General features: G+C 39.9%; 1 protein-coding gene across 10 annotated transcripts in view; it reads right to left on the bottom strand.

The window, feature by feature from the left end:
* The window catches only part of fcho2 (FCH and mu domain containing endocytic adaptor 2), a 145,763-nt gene that overhangs the window by 49,715 nt on the left and 72,333 nt on the right, over positions 1 to 23,715 (bottom strand). For 6 of the 10 annotated variants that reach the window (XR_013547098.1, XM_078396593.1, XM_078396590.1 and 3 more), the window contains 6 exons: positions 21,633 to 21,657; positions 21,155 to 21,197; positions 17,324 to 17,418; positions 7,792 to 7,848; positions 5,736 to 6,206; positions 3,103 to 3,218 (listed from right to left, as the gene is read on the bottom strand). Coding sequence is in view for 9 of the 10 variants with exons in the window: in XM_078396593.1 (XP_078252719.1) it covers positions 3,103 to 3,218; positions 5,736 to 6,206; positions 7,792 to 7,848; positions 17,324 to 17,418; positions 21,155 to 21,197; positions 21,633 to 21,657 (807 nt within the window). In the remaining variant the exon portion in view is untranslated. The remainder of the gene's footprint in view (positions 1 to 3,102; positions 3,219 to 5,735; positions 6,207 to 7,791; positions 7,849 to 17,323; positions 17,419 to 21,154; positions 21,198 to 21,632; positions 21,658 to 23,715) is intronic. The other 4 variants (XM_078396597.1, XM_078396599.1, XM_078396596.1 and 1 more) reach the window with 3 other exon arrangements.

The raw sequence follows: 23,715 nt of genomic DNA, 5'->3' as shown, positions 1-23,715 counted from the left end.
AGGTCAAAAGCAATGTTCTTGTCGACCCCGTTTACTACTTCCTCAAAGAGTTCACCAAGTTCCTCAGACACAACCTTCCATTGATAAAACAGCGCTCTCTTTGTGTCCTAAATGAAAAATTATACTGTCCATTAGGATGGATTTGATTACTTTCCCTATCACTGGAATTAAACTAATTGTCCCCTAACTAAAATCAAAAGAAATTGGTGATATTGGAATTGAAATGAAAACAGAAAATGCTGGAAATACTCAGCAGGTGAGGTAACATCTGTACAGAATGACAAAGTTAACATTTCAGACCAGTGGCCTTTCATCAAAATAGAAATGCCCATAAACATGAAACGTCAACTCTGTTTCTTTCCCCACAGAGGCTGATGATTTGCTTATTTATAGCATTTTCTGATTTTAGAGCCTAAAATCGTTTGATCAATCCCTACAGTAGTACAATAGGCTTCTTCTAAACCTTTGGCAGAACTCCATTAAGTAAACATGACTGACAAATTGAACTCATAGCATCCACATTTTCCTACCTTGCTTACAATTATGTGACATTTTCTTTTCTTGTGAATGAAGAGCGAAAGATGATTTAATTACTGCATTTGAGTAACTTGATTTCTCATTCTCTATCAGCCACCCATCAGTATTATTACCTCAGGTTTTGTTATTTTTTCCTTTGCTCTCTCTCTCTGGGAGTGGGGCACATGTCCAGCCTGGCCCGTTGGGCTTGTTTTCCTGCTCTGCATTTTACAATTATCACGTTCTCACTCTCTAATTGCTCTCATTTACTCACTGACTAGATAAACCTTCTTTACAGCTTATCTCCATGGCTTACCCAGTTCACCCTACCAAACACCTTCTTCACCCCACTGGCCACCTGACTCACCACTTTTCGGGAAAGTGCCCTTTACTGTTATTTCAATTGGGCAGCAAGAATAAACCAGGGAACTACAGGCCAATGAGCCTGGTATCAATGGTGGGAAAGGTGTTGGAGAGAATTCTTAGGGATAGAATCTACCAGCATCTGGATAGGCATGAACTGATTACGGATAGTTAGCATGGCATTGTGCATGGGAAATCATGTCTCACAAATTATAGAGCTGTGGATGTAGCCACATCAACACAGACCAGACTCCCCATCATTGACTCCATCTACACCTCATGCTGTCTTGGAAAGACTTGTCATTCCTTCTTCTTCCCACTCCTGTTGGGCAGAAGATCTAGAAGCTTGAAAATCCAACCCCGGTCATTTCTCTTCTTATCCCCACTCTCGTCAGGCTGAAGATACAGAAGCTTGAAAGCGAGCATCATGGGGCTCAGGAGCAGCATCTTCCCCTCTGTTTTCAGGCTTCCGAATAGTCCTTCCATAAGAAAGGTCCGATTCACGTCTACCCTATTGCAGTCATTGGATTTTGTCTATGCAATTGGTGTGCTGTTATGTTGAGAACTATATTCTGTACTCTGTGTCTTCCCCTTTGCTTCACCTATTGTACTTCGGTTCAACTGGAGTGTACTTGTATTAATATTATCTGACCTGTTTGGATAGCATGCAAGATAAAGCTTTTCACTGTACCTGTATGTAATAATAACAAACCTAAACCTAAAACACGAAAGGAGGCCATTTGACACAGCACATATAACCATATAACATATAACAACTATAGCACGGAAACAGGCCCGTTCGGCCCTACCAGTCCACGCCGACCACTCTCCCTGACCTAGTCTCATCTACCTGCACTCAGACCATAACCCTCTAATCCCCTCTTATCCATATACCTATCCAATTTACTCTTAAATAATAAAATCGAGCCTGCCTCCACCACTTCCACCGGAAGCCCATTCCATACAGCCACCACCCTCTGAGTAAAGAAGTTACCCCTCATGTTACCCCTAAACTTTTGTCCCTCAATTCTGAAGCTATGTCCCCTTGTTGGAATCTTCCCCACTCTCAAAGGGAAAAGCCTACCCACGTCAACTCTGTCCGTCCCTCTCAAAATTTTTAAAACCTCTATCAAGTCCCCCCTCAACCTTCTACGCTCCAAAGAATAAAGACCCAACCTGCTCAACCTCTCTCTGTAGCTTAAGTGCTGAAACCCAGGCAACATTCTAGTAAATCTCCTCTGTACCCTCTCCATTTTGTCGACATCCTTCCTATAATTTGGCAACCAGAATTGCACACCATACTCCAGATTCGGCCTCACCAATGCCCTGTACAATTTTAACATTACATCCCAACTTCTATACTCGATGCTCTGATTTATAAAGGCAAGCATACCAAACGCCTTCTTCACCACCCTATCCACATGAGATTCCACCTTCAGGGAACAATGCACAGTTATTCCCAGATCCCTCTGTTCCACTGCATTCCTCAATTCCCTACCATTTACCCTGTACGTCCTATTTTGATTTGTCCTACCAAAATGCAGCACCTCACACTTATCAGCATTAAACTCCATCTGCCATCTTTCAGCCCACCCTTCCAAAAGGCCCAAGTCTCTCTGTAGACTTTGAAACTCTACTTCATTATTAACTAAACCACCTATCTTAGTATCATCAGCATATTTACTAATCCAATTTGCCACACCATCATCCAGATCATTAATGTAAATGACAAACAACAGTGGACCCAACACAGATCCTTGGGGTACTCCACTAGACACTGGCCTCCAACCTGACATACAATTGTCAACCATTACCCTCTGGTATCTCCCATTCAGCCATTGTTGAATCCATCTTGCAACCTCACTATTAATACCCAACGATTTAACCTTCTTAATCAACCTTCCATGTGGAACATTTAAGGTGTTCTCTCTCACAAACTCATCAACTCCACCCTGCTTCACCTGGACTAGGGGTAATTGTAAAGCCCTTCAACCTTATTGAATGAAGGAGAAATTGGAATGTCTATTATTATTTATTTTTCCCGTCCCGAATATGTGAAACATGTAATAAGGCTGATAACGTTGAGCATTAAATATTTGTCTCAGTACTCATGAATGAATATAAAGCCATCCGTAGTAACTTGTACAAATTACTTCAATACTTAAAAAAAATAGTACATGAACAATGCAAGGATGATTTATGGTATGATAAAAAGAAGCTTACTATTTCATTAATTCCACCCAATTTTGTCGCCAAAAGCTTTGGTCTGGAAGTAGGACGCGGTGGTGGCACAATCATACTTGTATTGTGTGGAGTAGTGGGTCTTGCTGGCGGTGATACTGGTGAGGAGTTGGGGAGGAGAGAAGAAAAAATTTAATTAAAATGAGAAATGCTTATTGATAAAGTATCTAAACATATTAATTACCAAGTTTTAAATAATTTCTAAAGAATACTTTTGCATACAGTGAAGAGAATTGTGAAGAAGCCTGCATAATGTAGTATCATTTAAAATACCTAAACTTAAATCCATCTTGTTTTCAGTCTAAAAATAAAGCAAACCAACTTTCAAGAATAAATGAAAATGCCATCATAATCATATATCTTTGAAATTAAGATGCATTCTGAAATCAAACTAATCCTAATGAACAGGTTTCATAGTAACAGAACGTCCTTTCAAATAGATCTACACCTGGTTCTAAAATTCTCAATACAACTTGCATGTTAATTTGGTATTTTATCATATTTCACAACAGCATAATTCCCTGTATCTCATGTTCACATAGCAATATAATAAATTCAAAATTTGGACTGAAGTAAAAATTGTCTTATGTTTTTTTTGTGTTCAATCATTCATGTCTCTGGATTGAAAGAACATTTGTATCCTATGTTGGATGTTTCTTTATAACTGCTCTCTCCCTTGTCACCATTGTGTAAAATAATCAAAGCTCCACAAATACCCCTCTGTTGTTTTCAATTTACTCCAGAGCAAATGTTTTGATACATAGAGGTCCATATCAGTTGTGACATACAACATAACAAAAAGGAAAGAAACTCAAGCATAATTTTAAAATATATTTTTGCTAGACATTAATAAATTTCAATAACAGGTGAATATAAAAGATTTAAGACAACGATTATTCAGATGAATCTGAGGCAGATTTAAGCCTAACCATCCAAATGATCTCCAAGTATTAGCTAAGAGCTTGAGATGGGTAAACATCAGCATTCTTTTTGCAATTTGTCTACTTCAAACCTCAGAGAAAGTGGTGATTTAAAAAAAAAATCCAACACTAAAAAAAGACATTTTACGTAAAAAATACAGATAGCGGTCGTTGCAATAATACATTTGTTTCTCCATGTTTTATACAAATCTATTGCTTTTGCATATGTGTCACCATTGGCCAAACTGACTAGGATCAGGCTTCTGTAATTGCATCCCTGAACCAAACTCTAAAGGCACAAAATAGTTCAAGAAATGACTAATCGATCAAATTGGTGCACAGTAAGATCTAATCATCTCAGATCTTAATATTTTTCAAAGATATAGGAACCATGCCTAATTTCTGGTAAGCACTGAATAGGATGGGGCATTCATCGTATGATACATGGTACAACAAATGTCATTTCACTATGCCTCCAGGCTAAAAACATTTATTTGTTTCATCTGTGAAGTACCGATCTCAATATCCAATTAAATATAATCCTTTCTGGAGAGGTATAGAATAAGGCAAACAATCTAAAATTTCTAATAACCTATAAGAATATATCTACCCAGATCTTTGAGGGCATGTTCTGTAGTTTCTAGATCAATGCTCTACCATTAATAGCAGACATCCTGACCTCACTTAAATTGTACTGATTGTGTTAATCAGATATCAGTATATAGATCTCCCCCGGTTAACAGGGTTTAGTTTCCTAAAGAACAATACCAGTTTCCATGGATTATAAGAATAAACGTCAGAAGCCAGTTGATTTCCCCTCCCAATGAGGATGCGGTAAATCAAAGCAAATTGTGCCTGTGTTGACAAGCTGAAACCTACAAGTATTTCACCCAGTGGCCCGTTGAAAGAGTCCAAATGCTTAATTTTTTCCCCCCTATTTTAAATAGCGTGTTTGGTCCAAAACTTCCCTCCAATTAATCCAGTCAATAAGAAGGTTAAATGTTAATGGATTTCATAGACCTGCTTGAAAGCCATTTTCCAAATGTGTTCCTTATCATTTGATGTAGTAAATGAAACCTTTATTAATTAAATATTAATTAAATAATAATTAAAGTTAAATTAATTATAGCCCTTCAATGTATCAAAGTGAAGGCCTGCTAATCAGGGGAGATCTGTATTTCTTTTCTCCAAAATTTAGTTCATAAGATTTTTAAAACATATGGAACTGAATAGCCCTGACATCTATTATAGAAAGAGCCTCCACTTGCCTATCTGAATTAAAATCTTAATCCTAAAAGCAAAATACGTGTCTTCACAATGAATTGATTTTCCCAATTATTCATAATCAATCAGTAAGAATATATTATCTGACCCCAAATAACACAAACCAGAATTAGATATTAAAAGTTTGCAGATTACAATGAAGTAGCTTGGCTTAGTCATTGCAATCAATTTACATGACTACAAAAGGTGCACAAATTAGAGTAACTTTCTAGACAGTTACTCTAATTTGTGCACCTTTTGTAGTCATGTAAATTGATTGCAATGACTAAGCCAAGCTACTTCATTGTAATCTGCAAACTTTTTATATCAGTTAAAATCAGTTTATCAAAACTATTTCACTTTGATGTAATGATTTTAAAAGTTCAGGGGATAAAATATGAAGCATATTTGTACAAATCTTATTTGGCATACCATTATTTAAATGAGCAACCACAGGCATTAAACTAACATCCACAGGTTGAGATGCAGAGGAGGGAAAACTTCCAGTGTCATTCTCTTCAATTGGTAGTTTCTTGTTGCCTGTAAAATCACTCTGAAGGTCACTTTGGTCATCAAAAGTGCTGTTGGAAGACGACAACTGAAAGGAGGCCACAGGAGGATTGGAGTTTGATGGAGCTTTAATTTGTGTTGGTTCCTTCAATAAGTTTAAAGGTCTGCTTGAATTTAGCTCGTCATTAAATGAAATCCACTGAGTCCGTGAAGTAGGAATGACAGTGTGGCCATTTAAGGTCTCTAAAATTGCTGCTACACTAAAACCTGAACCGGGACTAGGACTCTTAGACTCACAGCTTGACTGGTGCTTCACTGAGGACTCATATTCTACACCCCATGGTGAATTAGGACTCGAGAAAGTTGAACTCCCTTCATGCCATGTTAATTCAGCTGAAGGAAAAGGAAGAGTTAAAAGCTTGCGAAAAATATGCAATAAAAATGTAGAATATTAACTTTATCATAAACACTGTCATCCTCATGAGGCTTTTTTTTCCAACTTCAACAATTAAACTGTCTAAATGAGTTGTATTGGATATATCCCGCATATTTCAATAGACAACTACTGTGGCCGCAGGTGGTTTAATTCTCTTAAAATTTATATAATTACTATAGCTTAAATATTAATAAATGTGTTAGTCATAACACATCAAAAACATAGGTGGAGGGTTAGAGGTCAACTTATAATGCCAGTGATCCAATATAAGATATGATGGGATGGAGTTAAATAAATCTTTGGTAGTTAGTTAGCAAAAAGAAATGACGGAAAATTAACAAAACTCTTTTAAAGGTTCAACATTTTTGACACATTAAGCAGCAAAAAGAAATAGTGAAGTAACTAAAGAATAGATAAATAAAGTGAAGGTTAATAAATTAAAAGACAAATGAAAACCAGGGCTTTTAACTTTCCAATATTACACTGAAAAAACACTTTGAATTTGCTTAGTTGACATTGAGTTAAAATATCAATTTAATCAATTGTTTTTATAATTTACTGAATTCATTCTACAACTGAAGATGAATGATGATAGGCATACTACTTCTCATTTTCCAATTATTAATTTTAATTACCAAGTCAAAAACCTAAAGCTACCATCCAACACCAAAAATGTGTTGAACTGTGCTTTAAACTAAAATCACTGCTCAATGAATGTGAGGTATGTAAACATTGAATGATCTCTCAAACAGGTTCTACAGTACTCTTTGACTTTCATTGACTAATCATTAGTTTCCTTACAAAATGCTACAGTACATCACAATTTAAGGAAGTGTCTTCCTTCAAGGAAGTGACAACTACATTTTATAAAGAACCCTCTACTTTAATAGACTTTTAAAGAATCCAAAGAAACGGTAGCAATTTAGTAAGGCAGTTAAATTATAAATAAATGGGGCAATCAATGAAACTACAGCAACAGAAGCAGTGTGACATTATGATTTTTTTAAAATTACAACTTAGATAATTGAGTTTGGATTGCCAAATTGGCGATCTAGCCAAGATATTTCAACAAAATACCACCATATTTATTTCATATATATTACACAGCCCTGGAATTCATGAGAAAGTTATGTCAGTTTCCATGTCAGTGCAGATGAAGTAGGAAAAACTCAACAGGCATTCTTGGAAAAAGCTATATATGCCAAAATACCACTAACATAATAACATTCATTTTCTACATATCAATCAGCAAGGTGGTATCACTTCATAAGTATTCACCTAATCTTTTGTATTAAATTAGTCGCTTTTAAATGTTACAATGTAAAGTTGAAAAAGTTGATTTGAGAATAGTTGTACACTTCTCATTGAAAACACAGCAATAGGCTAATTTAAAAAATATTAATGAGGTGCTTTGTATTCTGTTGCCTTCTTAAAAGCTTAGTTACTGTGCTACAACTCCCCCTGATAAAACCACTTTGCTGGATAATGGAGCACAAAAATGTTCAATTGTATAGCTTTTCAATATATTATAGTCTTATTTACCTGAAGTTAAAAACGTGTGTACCTCAGAAGTGTTACTTACTGGAAGGAAAGGGAAAGCTGGAAACAAAGTTAAGAAAAACAAGAAGGAAGACGAAAGCAAAACTAGTTAATGAAATATACTGCCAGAATGATTACATTTTAAAAATCCATTTAGAAAATAATTTTAGACTTTTAATAAACAGGACATGGATAATTATACCACTAGCATCTGGTTGTTCTCACTCTGAACTTGACACGACACTGATTAAGATGTGACATGTTAAAAATAACATCCATTATCCACAAAACCTAACGCTGACTGCGCAGGTGACACCTAAAGAACTAATTTGCAAGAAGGAACTGCATATGCTGGTTTAAACTGAAGAAAGACACAAAAAGCTGGAGTAACTCAGCGGGATAGGCAGCATCTCTGGCAGGAAGGAATGGGTGACGTTTCGGGTCGAGACCCTTCTGCAGACTGGTTAGGGATAAGGGAAACGAGATATAGGTGGTGATGTGGAGAGATAAAGAACAATGAATGAAAGAAATGCAAAAAGGTAACGATGATAAAGGAAACTGGCCATTGTAAGCTGATTGTCGGGTGAAAATGAGAACCCAGTGCGACTTGGGTGGGGGAGGGATAGAGAGGGAATGCCAGGGCTACCTGAAGTGAGAGAAATCAATATTCATGCCACTGCCCAAGCGAAATATGAGATGCTGTTCCACCAATTTGCATTTAGCCTCACTCTGACAAAGGAGGAGACAGAGGACAGAAAGGTCTGTGTAGAAATGGGAAGGAGAATTAAAGTGACTGGCAACCGGGAGATCAGGTAGGTTCAGGCGGGCTGAGCCAAGGTGTCCCGCTAAATGATCACCCAGTCTGCGTTTGGTCATGCCATTGTTAGACGTTGCAAAACTCTTTTGCCTTGTTTGGTTTAACAAATTACCCTTCAAATCTGCAAAAATGTCCACCGCAACCCTTCAAGAAACAAGGCTTTCCATGTTCAAACAACTCAATGTAAGTTAATTTCTCCTTGGTGAATCCTGGTTCAAAATGTCTATGTAAGGACAGCAGTGTTTTCATATTCAATGCTATCAAAATCTTAAAAATTTCAAACATTACTATTTCATCTGCTCTGATCTAGTAGGAGTAAAATCAAAATTAAAAGTTTGTGCTCATGTTTAAAACTTTATTTATACCTCCCATTTTGTTCTATTTTATTCATTTTTGGGTTATGGCCAATGCTTGCCATTCCATCAATTATTTCCGTGAAATAAAGTCCTGAGAGTACTATGTGCAGTTTTGGTCCAAATTTGAGGAAGGACATTCTTGCTATTGAGGGCGTGCAGTGTAGGTTCACTATGTTAATTCCCGGAATGGCGGGACTGTCGTATGTTGAAAGACTGGTGCCCCTAGGCTTATATACACTGGAATTTAGAAGGATGAGAGGGGATCTTATTGAAACATAGAAGATTATTAAGGGATTGGACACTTTCGAGGCAGGAAACATGTTCCCAATGTTGGGGGAGTCCAGAGCCAGGGGCCACAGTTTAAGAATAAGGGGTAGGCCATTTAGAACAGAGATGAGGAAAAACTTTCTCAGTCAGAGAGTTGTAAATCTGTGGAATTCTCTGCCTCAGAAGGCAGTGGAGGCCAATCCTCTGGATGCTTTCAAGAGAGAGCTAGATAGAGCTCTTAAAGATAGCGGAGTCAAGGGATATGGGGAGAAGGCAGGAACGGGGTACTGATTTTGAATGATCAGCCATGATCACATTGAATGGCGGTTCTGGCTCGAAGGGCCGAATGGCCTACTCATATCATATCATATCATATCATATCATATACAGCCGGAAACAGGCCTTTTCGGCCCTCCAAGTCCGTGCCGCCCAGCGATCCCCGTACATTAACACTCCTGCACCTATTGTCTATTGAGAGGCTATTTCAAAGTGAAACTAAGCATCAGCCACATTGTTGTGCTTCTGGACTTGCATTTCAATCAAGGATGAGTTTACTTAACCCTTAGTTTTGAAATTTGCCCAATTATTGTTCTTAAACTTGCAGTGCTTCAGTTAATAAAACATGAACAGTTATGCTCAGAAGTAGATTATTCAGCTGATTGAGTTGTTTGCCAGCTCAATTCTGTCACAGTTCTGAAAATTATTTTCTCTCAGTTGCCTTTCCAGTTCCCTTTCTCAAGCCTTGATTGACTGTTTTCACCACATTGACACACAGTGGGTTTTGGGTCACCACTTATCCATAGTGCAGTGGTATTGGAGAATTTTGTATTGGTCTAATCATTGACCATAGAGCTGAATTCCAGAGATGTTATGAGAGTGACAATCCATGACATTAGGGCAGCATTTGGGGTCAAGACACCTGAGTAAAATTAAAGTACATAGACATCAAAACGGTAATTGTTTAATATTCAATTGCACTTACAACTTCTTAGCAAATGGACAGTCCTCACCTGCATGCAGCAACATTGAGGCATTGACAAATGACAACGGTGAATCAACTGATCTAAATTCTTCTGCAAATTCTTCTGACATGGGTATGAGCACTTAATCCTGCAGCAGTTAGCTTATCTTGCTTCTCTTTACTATTACATCGTGCCTTCTCTCTTTAAACCAATATCTTAATCACTGCCACTTTCTCTCCTGATTTGCTATGGCACTTAGTTACAAGTTCACCAGTTTATAGGAGTAGAATTAGGCCATTCGGCCCATCGAGTCTAGTCCGCCATTCAATCAAGGCTGATCTCTGCCACCTAATCCCATTTCCTGCCTTCTCCCCATCACCCTTGACACCCGTTCTAATCAAGAACTTGTGTATACCTGCCTTAAAAATATCCACTGACTTGGCCTCCACAGCTCTCTGTGGCAACGAGTTCCACAGATTAACTATCCTCTGATTAAAGAAGTTCCTCCTCACCTCCTTTCTAAAAGAGCGCCCTTTAATTCTGAGGCTATGACCTCTGGTCTTCGACTCTCCCACCAGTGGAAACATCCTTTCCACATCCTCTCTATCTATGCCTTTCATTATTCTGTAAGTTTCAATGAGGTCCCCCCTCAACCTTTTAAACTCCAGGGACTAGAGGCCCAGTGCTGTCAAACGCAGACCAAAAGTTCGGTTGTTTTGTCTGGAACCGTGCCAAGTCAAGTATAGATAACAGCAAAATCCAATAGGAAACCATATTGATCACACAATATACTAAGCCATGAGGTCCAGTGGGCCAAATGGAAACAACAGAAATGTTTACTATGACAACCTGTGACTTGATGCCCTGCACATTCCTCCATCAGCTATTTGCACTGAGTGGAGGACCAATCTGGATCAATAAGATCTGCAGAATAATATGCCAGGAGCAGCACCAGGTAAATCTAAAATTATCAATGCAGAACTTTACACAGGCCTCCATGCATGCTTAACAGTGGAAAGAGAAATATCAGACGAAAATCCATGATTCCATACCCAACAATTAGCTCGAATTCTGCACTTCTGTGAATAATGGTGGGTAATTTAAGTTATTTTGAGAAGGAACATTTGATAATTATGTCAATTTTAATGATGGCTGAGTCAAGTGCACAGGAACTTAAGAATACTAATGGACACTCTCCCTGTAAATCTGTTAGAAACATAGAAACATAGAAAATAGGTGCAGGAGTAGGCCATTCGGCCCTTCGAGCCTGCACCGCCATTCAATATGATCATGGCTGATCATTCAGCTCAGTAGCCTGTACCTGCCTTCTCTCCATACCCCCTGATCCCTTTAGCCACAAGGGCCACATCTAACTCCCTCTTAAATATAGCCAATGAACTGGCCTCAACTACCTTCTGTGGCAGAGAATTCCACAGACTCACCACTCTCTGTGTGAAGAAATGTTTTCTCATCTCGGTCCTAAAAGACTTCCCCCTTATCCTTAAGCTGTGACCCCTGGTTCTGGACTCCCCCAACATCGGGAACAATCTTCCCACATCTAGCCTCTCCAACCCCTTAGGAATTTTATATGTTTCTATAAGATCCCCCCTCAGTCTTCTAAATTCCAGCGAGTACAAGCCCAGTCTATCTAGTCTTTCCTCATATGTAAGTCCCGCCATCCCAGGGATCAATCTGGTGAACCTTCTTTGTCCTCCCTCTAAGGCAAGAATGTCTTTCCTCAGGTTAGGAGACCAAAACTGCACACAATACTCCAGGTGCGGTCTCACCAAGGCCCTGTACAACTGCAGCAGAACCTCCCTGCTCCTAAACTCAAATCCTCTTGCTATGAATGCCAACATACCATTCGCTTTCTTCACTGCCTGCTGCACCTGCATGCTTGCTTTCAATGACTGGTGCACCATGACACCCAGGTCACGTTGCATCTCCCCTTCTCCCAATCGGTCACCATTCAGGTAATACTCTGCTTTCCTGTTCTTGCCGCCAAAGTGGATAACCTCACATTTATCCACATTATATTGCATCTGCCATGCATTTGCCCACTCGCCTAATCTATCCAAGTCACTCTGCAGCCTCCTAGCATCCTCCTCGCAGCTTACACTGCCACCCAGCTTCGTGTCATCCGCAAACTTAGAGATGTTGCATTCAATTCCCTCGTCCAAATCATTAATATACACTGTAAATAACTGGGGTCCCAGCACTGAGCCTTGCGGTACCCCACTAGTCACTGCCTGCCATTCCGAAAAGGACCCGTTTATTCCTACTCTTTGCTTCCTGTCCGCCAACCAATTTAATGTTCCACCATTAAATGGCTAATTTGAGACTCTTCTCCATAAACCCAACTTTACCATAGCACTTAATACGGATCCGGCAACTGGTGGTCTGGCGCTCCTTTATTTCAAACAAAATTAAAAGGGCAAACTTGAAAATCACCTGAAAATGTGGCACCTAGACTGGGTGAAGCAGCCAATCTGACTTCACTGGGACATCCTGGTGGGCGGGTCAAACTGCCTCCTGTGGCCAGGGATCTGCTATTCAGGCCCAGCCAGAACCAGCAGATCTGTTCTCATAGCCAACTTCCAAGGCCAAATTTGCAGGCAGTAATTTAGCCCCTCAGTGAACTAGGCAGACCATTCTGGTTCTGTTCATCTCCTCTCGGAGGACATGATCACTGTTGGGCTGGGAAAACAGATAATCCAGAAAGGTTCTGGAACCAAGGATGCCTGGAAATCGTGAACCTGTATCTTTGATTATGGAAAGTTTATGTAAAATAGGAGCATCAAAGCAAGGCATTCACAATAATCTTCACTTCGCACTGCCTAGTTGATCAGTACAGGGATGAACAAGATCATTGAGATTGGCAGGAAAACGGAGTTGAAGCCAAAGGTTAGATCAGCTGTGACCAAGTGGTTGGCAGAGCAGGCACAAGGGACCACATGGCCTATTCCTGCTTTTATTTCTTATATGCTTGTCAGCATTCAACACAATAGTCCCCAGCAGACTGGTTGAGAAGCTGCTGGAACTGGGGCTTAGCACCCCTCTGTGTGCCTGGGTCCTGGACTTTCTCACCGCCAGGCCCCAAGTGGTCAGGATGGGGGAACACACATCTAGCTCCCTCACCCTGAACATAGGATCCCCCCAGGGCTGCGTCCTTAGACCCCTACTGTACTCCCTGTACACACATGACTGTGGGGCCAGGTTCAGCTCAAACTCCATCATCAAGTTTGCTGATGACACTGTGGTGGTGGGCCGGATCTCCAACAACGATGAGAAGGCCTACCGGGAGGAGGTGGCTGATCTGGCACTCTGGTGTCAGGACAATAGCCTCCTCTTGAATGTCACTAAAACGAAGGAGCTGATTGTGGACTTCAGAAGGGCTAAACATCCAAGGACGTACACGCCACTGGAGATGAATGGGTCTACTGTGGATAGGGTGAGCAGTTTTAAATACTTGGGAGTCCACATCACAGAGGATCTGACGTGGGCAACGCACATTGCCGCACTGGTGGGCAAGGCAAAGCAGCGCCTTTACCACCTTAGACAACTGAGGAAATTCAGAGTGTCTCTGAGGATCCTTCATTGCTTCTACTCTGGGGCTGTAGAGAGCATCCTGTCCGGCAACATTACAGTCTGGTTTGGGAACAGCTCTGCCCAGGACAGGATGGCCCTGCAGAGAGTAGTGCGTTCGGCAGAACGCACCATGGGAACTACACTCGTCCCCCTGCAGGACCTATACATCAGGAGGTGCAGATCCAGAGCAAGCAAGATCATGAGGGACCCCTGCCACCCCAGTAACGGACTGTTCCAGATGCTACGATCAGGCAAACGTCTCCGCTGTCACGCTGTAAAAACGGAGAGGATGAGACGGAGTTTCTTCCCACAGGCCATCAGGACTGTCAACTTTTATAACCCCAGAGACTAAATTTTTGTCTACACTATAGTAACTTATTAACTTTATTTATATGCTGTAACTGTAATTCTTTTTTGTGCACAATCCGCAGGCATTGCCACTTTCATTTCACTGCACATCGTGTATGTGTATGTGACAAATAAATTTGACTTGACTTGACTCAAGATATTCAACCAACCAACTTCTTACATTGGAAAGAACTTCCACTTGCCAAGATCAGTGCAGTTCTAACAATATTTTAAAGTGCACTGGAATATCCATCTTAACAGTATCCAAATTACAGGCATCTGCTTAATTGCATCCAATACATCACATTGAACATTCACTGCTTTTTCCACTAATGCACTCAACTGAATTGTGCACCATTAATATGACACATTGCAGTAAGTTGCCAAGGCTGTCAGCAGTACTTTCCAAATCCATAAACAACAAAGCAGAAGCACAAGAGCAGTAGGTACATTACGATGGTACAATGTCCAAAATCTCCTGAGTCACACACCATCTATACTTGTAAATATATTATCATTTTCTCATTGTTGAGTGACAAAATCTCAAAATGCTACCTGTACTACATGCAAAAGGTGCCACACAACCAGAGGTGCAAATGGAAACAGGTCATAAATGCTGACCTTGTCAGCTATGCTCACATCCTATGAGTGAAATCAAAATGCATTAATAAATTTTGGGCAAGATGATACAATTAATTTTCCAAACAGCCTGAATCCTATTTACTCTATGCAACTGGAAAAATTGGCTTCCTGACCAAGAAACCCCAATCAGTGAGGATAGGGGACAAATCAGCCTCTAGGATAACCCTCAACACTGGTGCTCTGAAAGGATGCATTCTCAGTCCCCTTCTTTACTCCTTGTACATCCATGACTGTGCAGCCATGAACAAATCTAATTCAATTTACAAATTCGCAGACAACACCACTATTGTGGGCCGGATATCAAATAATTATGAGACAGAGTGCAGCAAGTAGACTGAGTACCTCATGACCAGGTGTCAATAGACAATAGACAATAGGTGCAGGAGTAGGCCATTCAGCCCTTCGAGCCAGCACCGCCATTCAATGCGATCATGGCTGATCACTCTCAATCAGTACCCCGTTCCTGCCTTCTCCCCATACCCCCTCACTCCGCTATCCTTAAGAGCTCTATCCAGCTCTCTCTTGAAAGCATCCAACGAACTGGCCTCCACTGCCTTCTGAGGCAGAGAATTCCACACCTTCACCACTCTCTGACTGAAAAAGTTCTTCCTCATCTCCGTTCTAAATGGCCTACCCCTTATTCTTAAACTGTGGCCCCTTGTTCTGGACTCCCCCAACATTGGGAACATGTTTCCTGCCTCTAATGTGTCCAATTCCCTAATTATCTTATATGTTTCAATAAGATCCCCCCTCATCCTTCTAAATTCCAGTGTATACAAGCCCAATCGCTCCAGCCTTTCAACATACGACAGTCCCGCCATTCCGGGAATTAACCTAGTGAACCTACGCTGCACGCCCTCCATAGCAAGAATATCCTTCCTCAAATTCGGAGACCAAAACTGCACACAGTACTCCAGGTGCGGTCTCACCAGGGCCCGGTACAACTGTAGAAGGACCTCTTTGCTCCTATACTCAACTCCTCTTGTTACGAAGGCCAACATTCCATTGGCTTTCTTCACTGCCTGCTGTACCTGCATGCTTCCTTTCATTGACTGATGCACTAGGACACCCAGATCTCGTTGAACTCCCCCTCCTCCTAACTTGACACCATTCAGATAATAATCTGCCTTTCTATTCTTACTTCCAAAGTGAATAACCTCACACTTATCTACATTAAACTGCATCTGCCATGTATCCGCCCACTCACACAACCTGTCCAAGTCACCCTGCAGCCTTATTGCATCTTCCTCACAATTCACACTACCCCCCAGCTTAGTATCATCTGCAAATTTGCTAATGGTACTTTTAATCCCTTGGTCTAAGTCGAGGCAACACCCTTTCTCCCAATGTCAGCAAGGCAAAGGAGATAGTGATCGACTTCAGGATCGACACACATACTGCAGTTTGCATTGACGGCACAGTAGAGATGGTTGAAAGCAAATTCCTTGGAATAAATATCACAAACAGCTTCTCCCGGACGACCCATATTGAAGCAATGGCGAAGAAAGCATACCAACACCTCTGCTTCCTTAGAAGGATTAGAAAGTTCGGCATGTCCCCAACAACTCTCACCAACTTCTTTTGATGTGTCGTAGAAAGCATTTTATTGGGATGCATCATAGCATGATTTGGGAACAGCTCCATCCAAGACCACAAGAAATTGCAGAGAATTGTGGACGCAGCCCAGACCATCACACAAACCAATCTCCGTTCCATTGACTCCATCTATACCTCATGCTGCCTCGGCAAGGCCACCAGCATAATCAAGGACGAGTCGCACCCTCTTCTCCCCTCTCCCATTGGGCAAAAGGTATAGAAGTGTAAAGGCGCACACCTCCAGATTCGATATCAACTTCAATAATTTCAGGTTAACTCACTTATTTTGGAACTGTCACTTAAAATAAATGTTTTTTCCTCTCTGGGGTTTAAAGTATTGGCCTGAAATACAAAAGCCTTGGCTGGATACCATTTCTATGCATATGTTTACATCCATGCAAACCAATAAATTGTATGTATCTTAATGAAGTTTATTAGAATAACTTTTTAAATATGATATCTATATTTCCATGTAGCCCAAAATAAATTGAACAAATTAAAAGTATTGTTTCTTGTGGTTTGTAACTGTTTGTAACAAGTATTGTAACTGCTTGTGGTTGACAAATTAATATGTCATTTTGTTTCATGAAGTATGAAGTAAGACAATGCTTCAACAACATTTCATTAAACTGAGAGCACACAGAAATCACTAAAATTGATAAAATCAATTGAAGTGGAGCTTCAATGGGGAAAAAATACTTAAAGAAACAGAGATTGGGATCAATAGAATGCCATCGTCATGGAGTTAATAATATCAAATAATCAAGAAATTATTAGGTCAAAAGAAAATATTTTCAATTGTTTAGCATAAACATTTGTAAGATTATTCTGCATATCCGCGTTAATTATGATAATAAAAAGCCCGATAATCATACACTTCATTTAAAAATATCAAATAGTACTTTTGTTCAATTTGAAATATTTACACATATGAACACCACAATAACCTAAACATCTACCTGATGAAGTAGTTGATGTGGATGAAGACGAGGAATCAAGTGGGGGTCCAAACAATGGATCCAATGAAAACAAGTCACTGTTGACCCTTTTGCCCCTATATAATTTAAACCAAAATACAAGTTTTAATGCATGGCACCTTCCATTAATCGTAAACAGAATAAAATTCTGTTACTTTGGTAGCAATAGTGTTGGACTTGCAGATGTTCTTGATTATTGTATTTTATTCATATTAATCGTATATATTCTTTAATTTCTTTTTTTACACACATTATATGGTAGCATAGTACATTTTCAAATGAACCAGGTGAATTTAAATAGAGCAGGAAATATAGATATATTCGGACCCTGGCTCCAATTGCAAAGCTGCTCACATTCCTGACTCCCGATGTTCTGGATGCCAATCCTGACTCCACTACAAACAATGCTGGAGTAAGTCAGTGGGACAGGCAGCATCCCTGGATAGAAGGAATGGGTGACGTTTCGGGTCAAGACCCGTCTGAAGGGTCGGGGCCCGAAACATCACCTGTTCCTTCTCTCCAGAGATGCTGCCTGTCCCACTGAATTACTCCAGCATTTTGTGTCTATCTTCAGTTTAAACCAGCATCTGCAGTTCCTTCCCACCTACACTACAAACAAGTTGCCTAACCTATTTAGATCCACAGTCCAGAACTCCAGCTGCACTGGTTCTCACTATTCACCCCACTTGCACTCTAGATCCCTGGCTCGTAGTCCAGACTAATGATGCAGCCAGATGCCAGTCCAAGAGGATTACCGAACAATCAGATGCTAGATTATTGGAGCTTCACTGTAACTTTGCTTTAAATGACATAAAGCACATTCCTAATATATTCTCAAAAGATTGTATAACGGACAAAATTTTAATGAAAACTGATCCAGAAACAGGCATGGAGTCAGCCTTTCATGTTTTGTTCACTATATACATATGTGGACTCTTTTTTGCACACAATTTCTTCATCAATCAGATATTAGAATTTTATACACAGCTTGTGAGCGAGCAAAACAACGACAGATGATGTGGAAATGTGAGACATTCAAATTAATCAAAGAAAATCAGCAATATTTTCATAGTGATGAGAGAGCTAGAACTGAGTGAAGTAGATAAATGATTTAAAACTTGTGATCTGGTCCAAAAGTGTTTTTTTCCCCTCAGCATCAAAGATAAGTACTTTCATTCTATTTTCAGTATTAAATTATGGCATTCATATCTGGAATCTATTTTCTGTTTGTCGGACATTTGCTGGTATACTTCATTAATAAATATCACGTAGATGTCAAAGCTGTGCAGGATCAAATTGTCTGAGAAACAGTTTGCTACAGTAGATCATTTTTTCACATCAGAATTCAAATGTTGCCAAGAACTAGCCTGCATAGAGCATCTTTTTTATATAAACAAAACTGTTGCAATAGACGAAAAGTCTGCCTTTGGTGGGAACCAAATAACTCAGGGCATTGTAACGTGGCCAAAATATTCCTCAGTTGACTCTGCTTTGGGCAATTTAATTGCTCATTTATAATTCATTAATTAAGACTGTCCTAAAGCCATGACAGGAGCCATATAATGTAATTCTGACTGACACGAATGGATTAAATAAAGATTGTTGCAAACCCTAAAATTGGCAACTTTGGAAAATTATAAACATTTTTTATTCTTTTCAACTAATTTACACCGAAATTCCAATTTATTCCACCATGCCTTTGTTCTGCTTGCCTCACTGCAATGAACCTGCATTTGTTTCAGTCTCATGATACTAAATCTTAGATATATTAACACTAAACATTATGTGCATACCCCTGCTTGGACAACTACTCAGATTTAATTAAAGTGAACACCTACTCAGTTCATTATTGTTAAAATCCTTGTCCTTATAATGCTTGCAGCTATTATTCCATTTAATCTGTGCAAGCACCCTCAATACCGAATGTAATTGTTCAATTTAGTTTTCATGTCACGTGTACTGAGGTATAGTGAAAAGCTTTTGTTGAGTGCTCACCAGTCAGCAGAAAACAATACATGATTACAATACATGATTACAGCTTATTTTCTAAATGGAGAGAGAATCCAGAAATCGGAGGTGCAAAGTTTAGAGTTTTATAGATACACTAGACCAAGTTGGGCCCAAACCTCTCCAACATTGGTGTAGCACCCTCTCCTCCCCCTCTCTCCCCCCCACCTCATCCCCCTCAACCCCCTTATTCCCTCCCTCGCCCTTCCTCCCCCTCTCAATCCCCCTCCCCTCCTCCCTCCACACCCTCCCTCTCCCATAAATTTTAAAATGTGAGTAACTTTAAATATATAACAACATTTGAATGAAACTTCATTCATAGCAGCACAGAACGATGGTGAGTAAGGTGGGCCTAAAATTGTTGCGCTATCGTGTACCGTTATGGCTGTAGTTCAGGAACAAACAAACAAACGAGAGTTTTAGTATATAGATGATGATAAGTAAATAAATATTGCTGTAGGAGTAGGGATTTAAAAGTGTGGAGCGATTGTAACTTGTGATTGTAGATCTGCTTCTGTGGCTAGCACACAAATAGTCCCCTGGGTTGGGCGCCATCTCGGAAGCATTGTGAAGAAAGAAAAACAAAGAAAAACAAAAATGCGAACAAAAAATAAAAAAGGCATTTGCATTTTGGTGATTTGTCATTTTTAGCTGTGTAGAATTTAAAAGTAAGTTATCACACTTTTTAAGTTCACCATCACAGCTAAAAATGTCAAGTCACAAAATGCTTAAATGTGAGTTGGCAGTTCCTTCTTTGTTGTACCCTTGAGCCAATAAAAAGGTGAGATAGAAATTGCATTTTGTTAAGAGTTAAGCAACTAATAGCCAATTCTTGATCTCCAAGGAAGTCGGTTGATTGTCAATTTGAAAATAATATTAATCACTAACATATATATAACAGCCCTTTTCTGAATCTCATTTAATTGATCTCCAGTTTTGTAACCAGTTACCTTCTCTTTATTTATTCCTTTATCAGCGCTGCCGTCGCAGCTGCGGCTTGCCTGCAGTCCGTCTGTCTTTTGTGTTTTTTGTTGTTTTTGTCTGAATTGTAGTTTAATATGGTGTAGGGTTTGTATGTTATGTTTTGAGGGGGGGGGGGGGGGTGGGAGGGAACGGGAACTGTAACATTCTCTCTCCCGAACGGAGACACGACCTTTGTTCTGTGTCATGTCTCCGTTCCCGTTGCGGCCTACCACCGGCCATGCACCTGGGACCACCTGGGGCTCTGGTTCGCAGAGCCCACGGCCCGGACTCACCACCTGCGGCGCTGGCTGCCTGCGGATGCTGCGGGAACGGCTGCGACTCGTCTCCGGAGGCTCCGGCGCGGGCCGCGTGGACGTCGGAAGCCCGCAGGCCCCTGGGTGGGGGCCGACATCGGGAGCTCCGGCAGCAGCAGAGGCAGCGTGTTCGCCCGCCCCGAATCGCGGGGCTTGGGTCGGCCCGCCACGGACCTTTCACCATCCGGCGCGGCCTGAAATAGGCCGCGGGATTTTTCACCGCCCAGCGGGGGCTTCAATGTCGGGAGCCCCGACCGCCCCGACGTGGCAACTCCAACAGCCTGACCGCGGGACAAGACGGCAGGGAAGAGAAAAAGACATTCTGGCCTTCCATCACAGTGAGGAGGGACTGGAGGAGACTCACTGTGATGGATGTTTCTTTTTGTTTGGTGTTAGTTGTGATTGTATGTGTTATTGCATTTTTATTGATTAATCTTATTGGTCTTATTGTTCAACTGCGGGTAATGTTTCATTTCACTACACATTTATGTGTATGTGACAAATAAACGACTATTGACTATTGACTTACTCAGATGATGAAAGGTGTGATCTTGATTGCATCAGCTCTTCATCTTGTAGAAAGGAGGAAAGGGGGTAAAAGTTAAGAAATTGAACAGTTTGACAGACTTACAAAATGACACATTTTGCACAATATTCCAAGTTAATTTTTTTTTAAATTCTAAAATTTGTAACAATTGTTTTGAATATATGCTACAGTAGTTTAGTTTAGAGATATAGCACGGAAACAGGCCCTTCGGCCCACCAGGTCCGCGCCAACCAGTGATGAAGAGTATCCCTGGCTTTAAAGCGAGGGAGGAAATTGCATCTTTTTCTCAATCCTCCTTGTCTACAATGAATCCCCTATCAGCATAGAGACAAATATTTTGTATGCATAAAGAAATTAAATATCACTGTAAAATAGTTGCCAACTAAAATAGTTCTAAATACAGAAAATGAAATACATTCTCATTTACTTGGAATAAAATAAATCTAACAATCATACTTACTCGATAAATTTCTCTTCATTGCGATCTGAAGTGACAAAACAAAATTAGTTCAGAAATGCATTAAAACTACAATTCAAATAGAAATGATCTCATCAAGCGATCACTCAGAGATGAAATAATTACTTACCGGACTATGCCTCTGATGTCAGCATGCAAACAGAAAAATAAAGGTAATGTCAAATACTCGTGTGCGGAATGACATTGGAACAAAACATTTGCATCAAAAGATAGATTTCTAAAATGAAGGGAGGGATCTTCTGCTGATTGATAAGATGCCAAAGCTCATCAGTCACCAGCTCTCAACGTACATCATTTTTTACAGCATGCCTGCAGACGCAGTCTTCCATTGATAAGCAAGCCCTGGCTTATCACAGAGAGTCAGTGAACAAACTCTGTTTGTAGGAGCCATTTACGCTTAAATTAGTTACTGTCAATATATTATGGCCATGTTTTACATTTCTAGTTTCTGTCTTTTTTGCAGGCTTGTGGGTGTGATTTGATACGTAATGGGGAGTGTCTACATCTGAGGAGGCTAGCTTAGCCACGGAGATTGGGGATCAGTTTAGTCTCAGAGGATGGAAGAATACAGTTTACCACACGGTAACGACCACACGGTCTCGACTGTATTGTTTGAAGAAACAGTTGATAAGAACGAAAAGTTATGAATTATTCTTTTGATTTGTGCTTCTTTAAGAAAGACCAATTAATCAAGAATCAGTATGTGCGTAAGCTATATCTCCACCACATCCCCGAGAAGTAATGGCTATCAAAGTGGGACTTTGAGAAGGTATAGAAACTGCCATTACACAGTCCCTGAATGTTATTTTCAGCCTGGTAAGGTCTCGCTTCTGAGCTTACCGCTATCAAAGCTGTGGTTTAAAATGAATGTTTGTGAATATTAAACAAAAGATACTACTGAAAAATAAAATGATTATTTAAAAATAAAGATTCACAATTTCCTAAAGAAGGTTAAAGCACTAAAAAGCATGGGCATAATTAAAAAATATTAAATACCTTTAAATCGTCTGAAATAAATCAAGTACAAAAGGAAATTAGATATTATTTATTGTTCACTCCATAACCATTTTTTCCATTGCTTTCAGTCAGCCCCTTTGGGCTGATCCACATGGATTTACAAGTCTCGGTACTAGAAAATCTAAGGAAGTTTGTACTATCCTGACACACTGCAGGTAACTCAGGAATCGCACTTGGCTGGAGTGGAGCAAAAGTCTAGACTTCAGCCCAGGTTTGCAGTCTTAAGCTTCTGCCCAGTTGCAGTTAAAAGCCAAATCTGAGCCTCTCTAGCAGCTTTCAAGTGGTCAAAATATATTTGATGTTAAACTCATATGATGGTCCAAACACTTTTATTTAGAGATATGCAATTAAGTGCTCAACACTTTTAATCTTCAATTGAGAATAATTAACCAGTTGGTCCTTTACAAGGCAAGTAAATAAGGGAAAGAAACAAACCAAAAAGGGTAAAGGATCTTAGCAATAAATTGTTGAGTTAAGGGTCAAAGTCTCAAAACAAGACCAAAGATGAAGAGAGATTTTGTTTCTAGTTTAATTTAGAGATACAGCGCGGAAATAGGACCTTCAGCCCACCGAGTCCGCACTGATCAGCAATCCCCGCACGTTAATACAAGCCTACACACACTAGGGACAATTTACACATATACGAAGTATACAAGCCAATTAACCTACAAACCTGGACGTCTTTGGAGTGATAGTTAACTATCACTCCAAAGTGATAGCTTGAAATTCACTATCCAAGAGGCCACTGGAGGCTCAGCCATTGTCACTGTCACTGTCAAGTCAGGTCAATACATTTTTATATATTGAAGGAATCAAAGGATTTGTGGTATTTGAATGAGACCACTGCTGAAGAAAAATATGAAATGTGATATTATTGAGTAGCAGAACAGGCAGGAGGAGCAGACTGATCTACTCTTGCTCTTACACAGATCAAAGACATGTAGGTTAATATTAAGCATTCTTGGTTTATATTTTAACATCTAATATATATACAATTGTTTTAATTATTAATAAGTAATTATATTAATCCTGCAATTCCATTCTTCAA

The sequence above is a fragment of the Rhinoraja longicauda genome, chromosome 3 (genome assembly GCF_053455715.1).
Source record: "Rhinoraja longicauda isolate Sanriku21f chromosome 3, sRhiLon1.1, whole genome shotgun sequence".
In the NCBI taxonomy this organism is placed as follows: domain Eukaryota; kingdom Metazoa; phylum Chordata; class Chondrichthyes; order Rajiformes; family Arhynchobatidae; genus Rhinoraja; species Rhinoraja longicauda.
The sequence above is the reverse complement of the archived record's forward strand: the minus strand, read 5'-3'. Positions and strand labels throughout refer to the sequence as shown.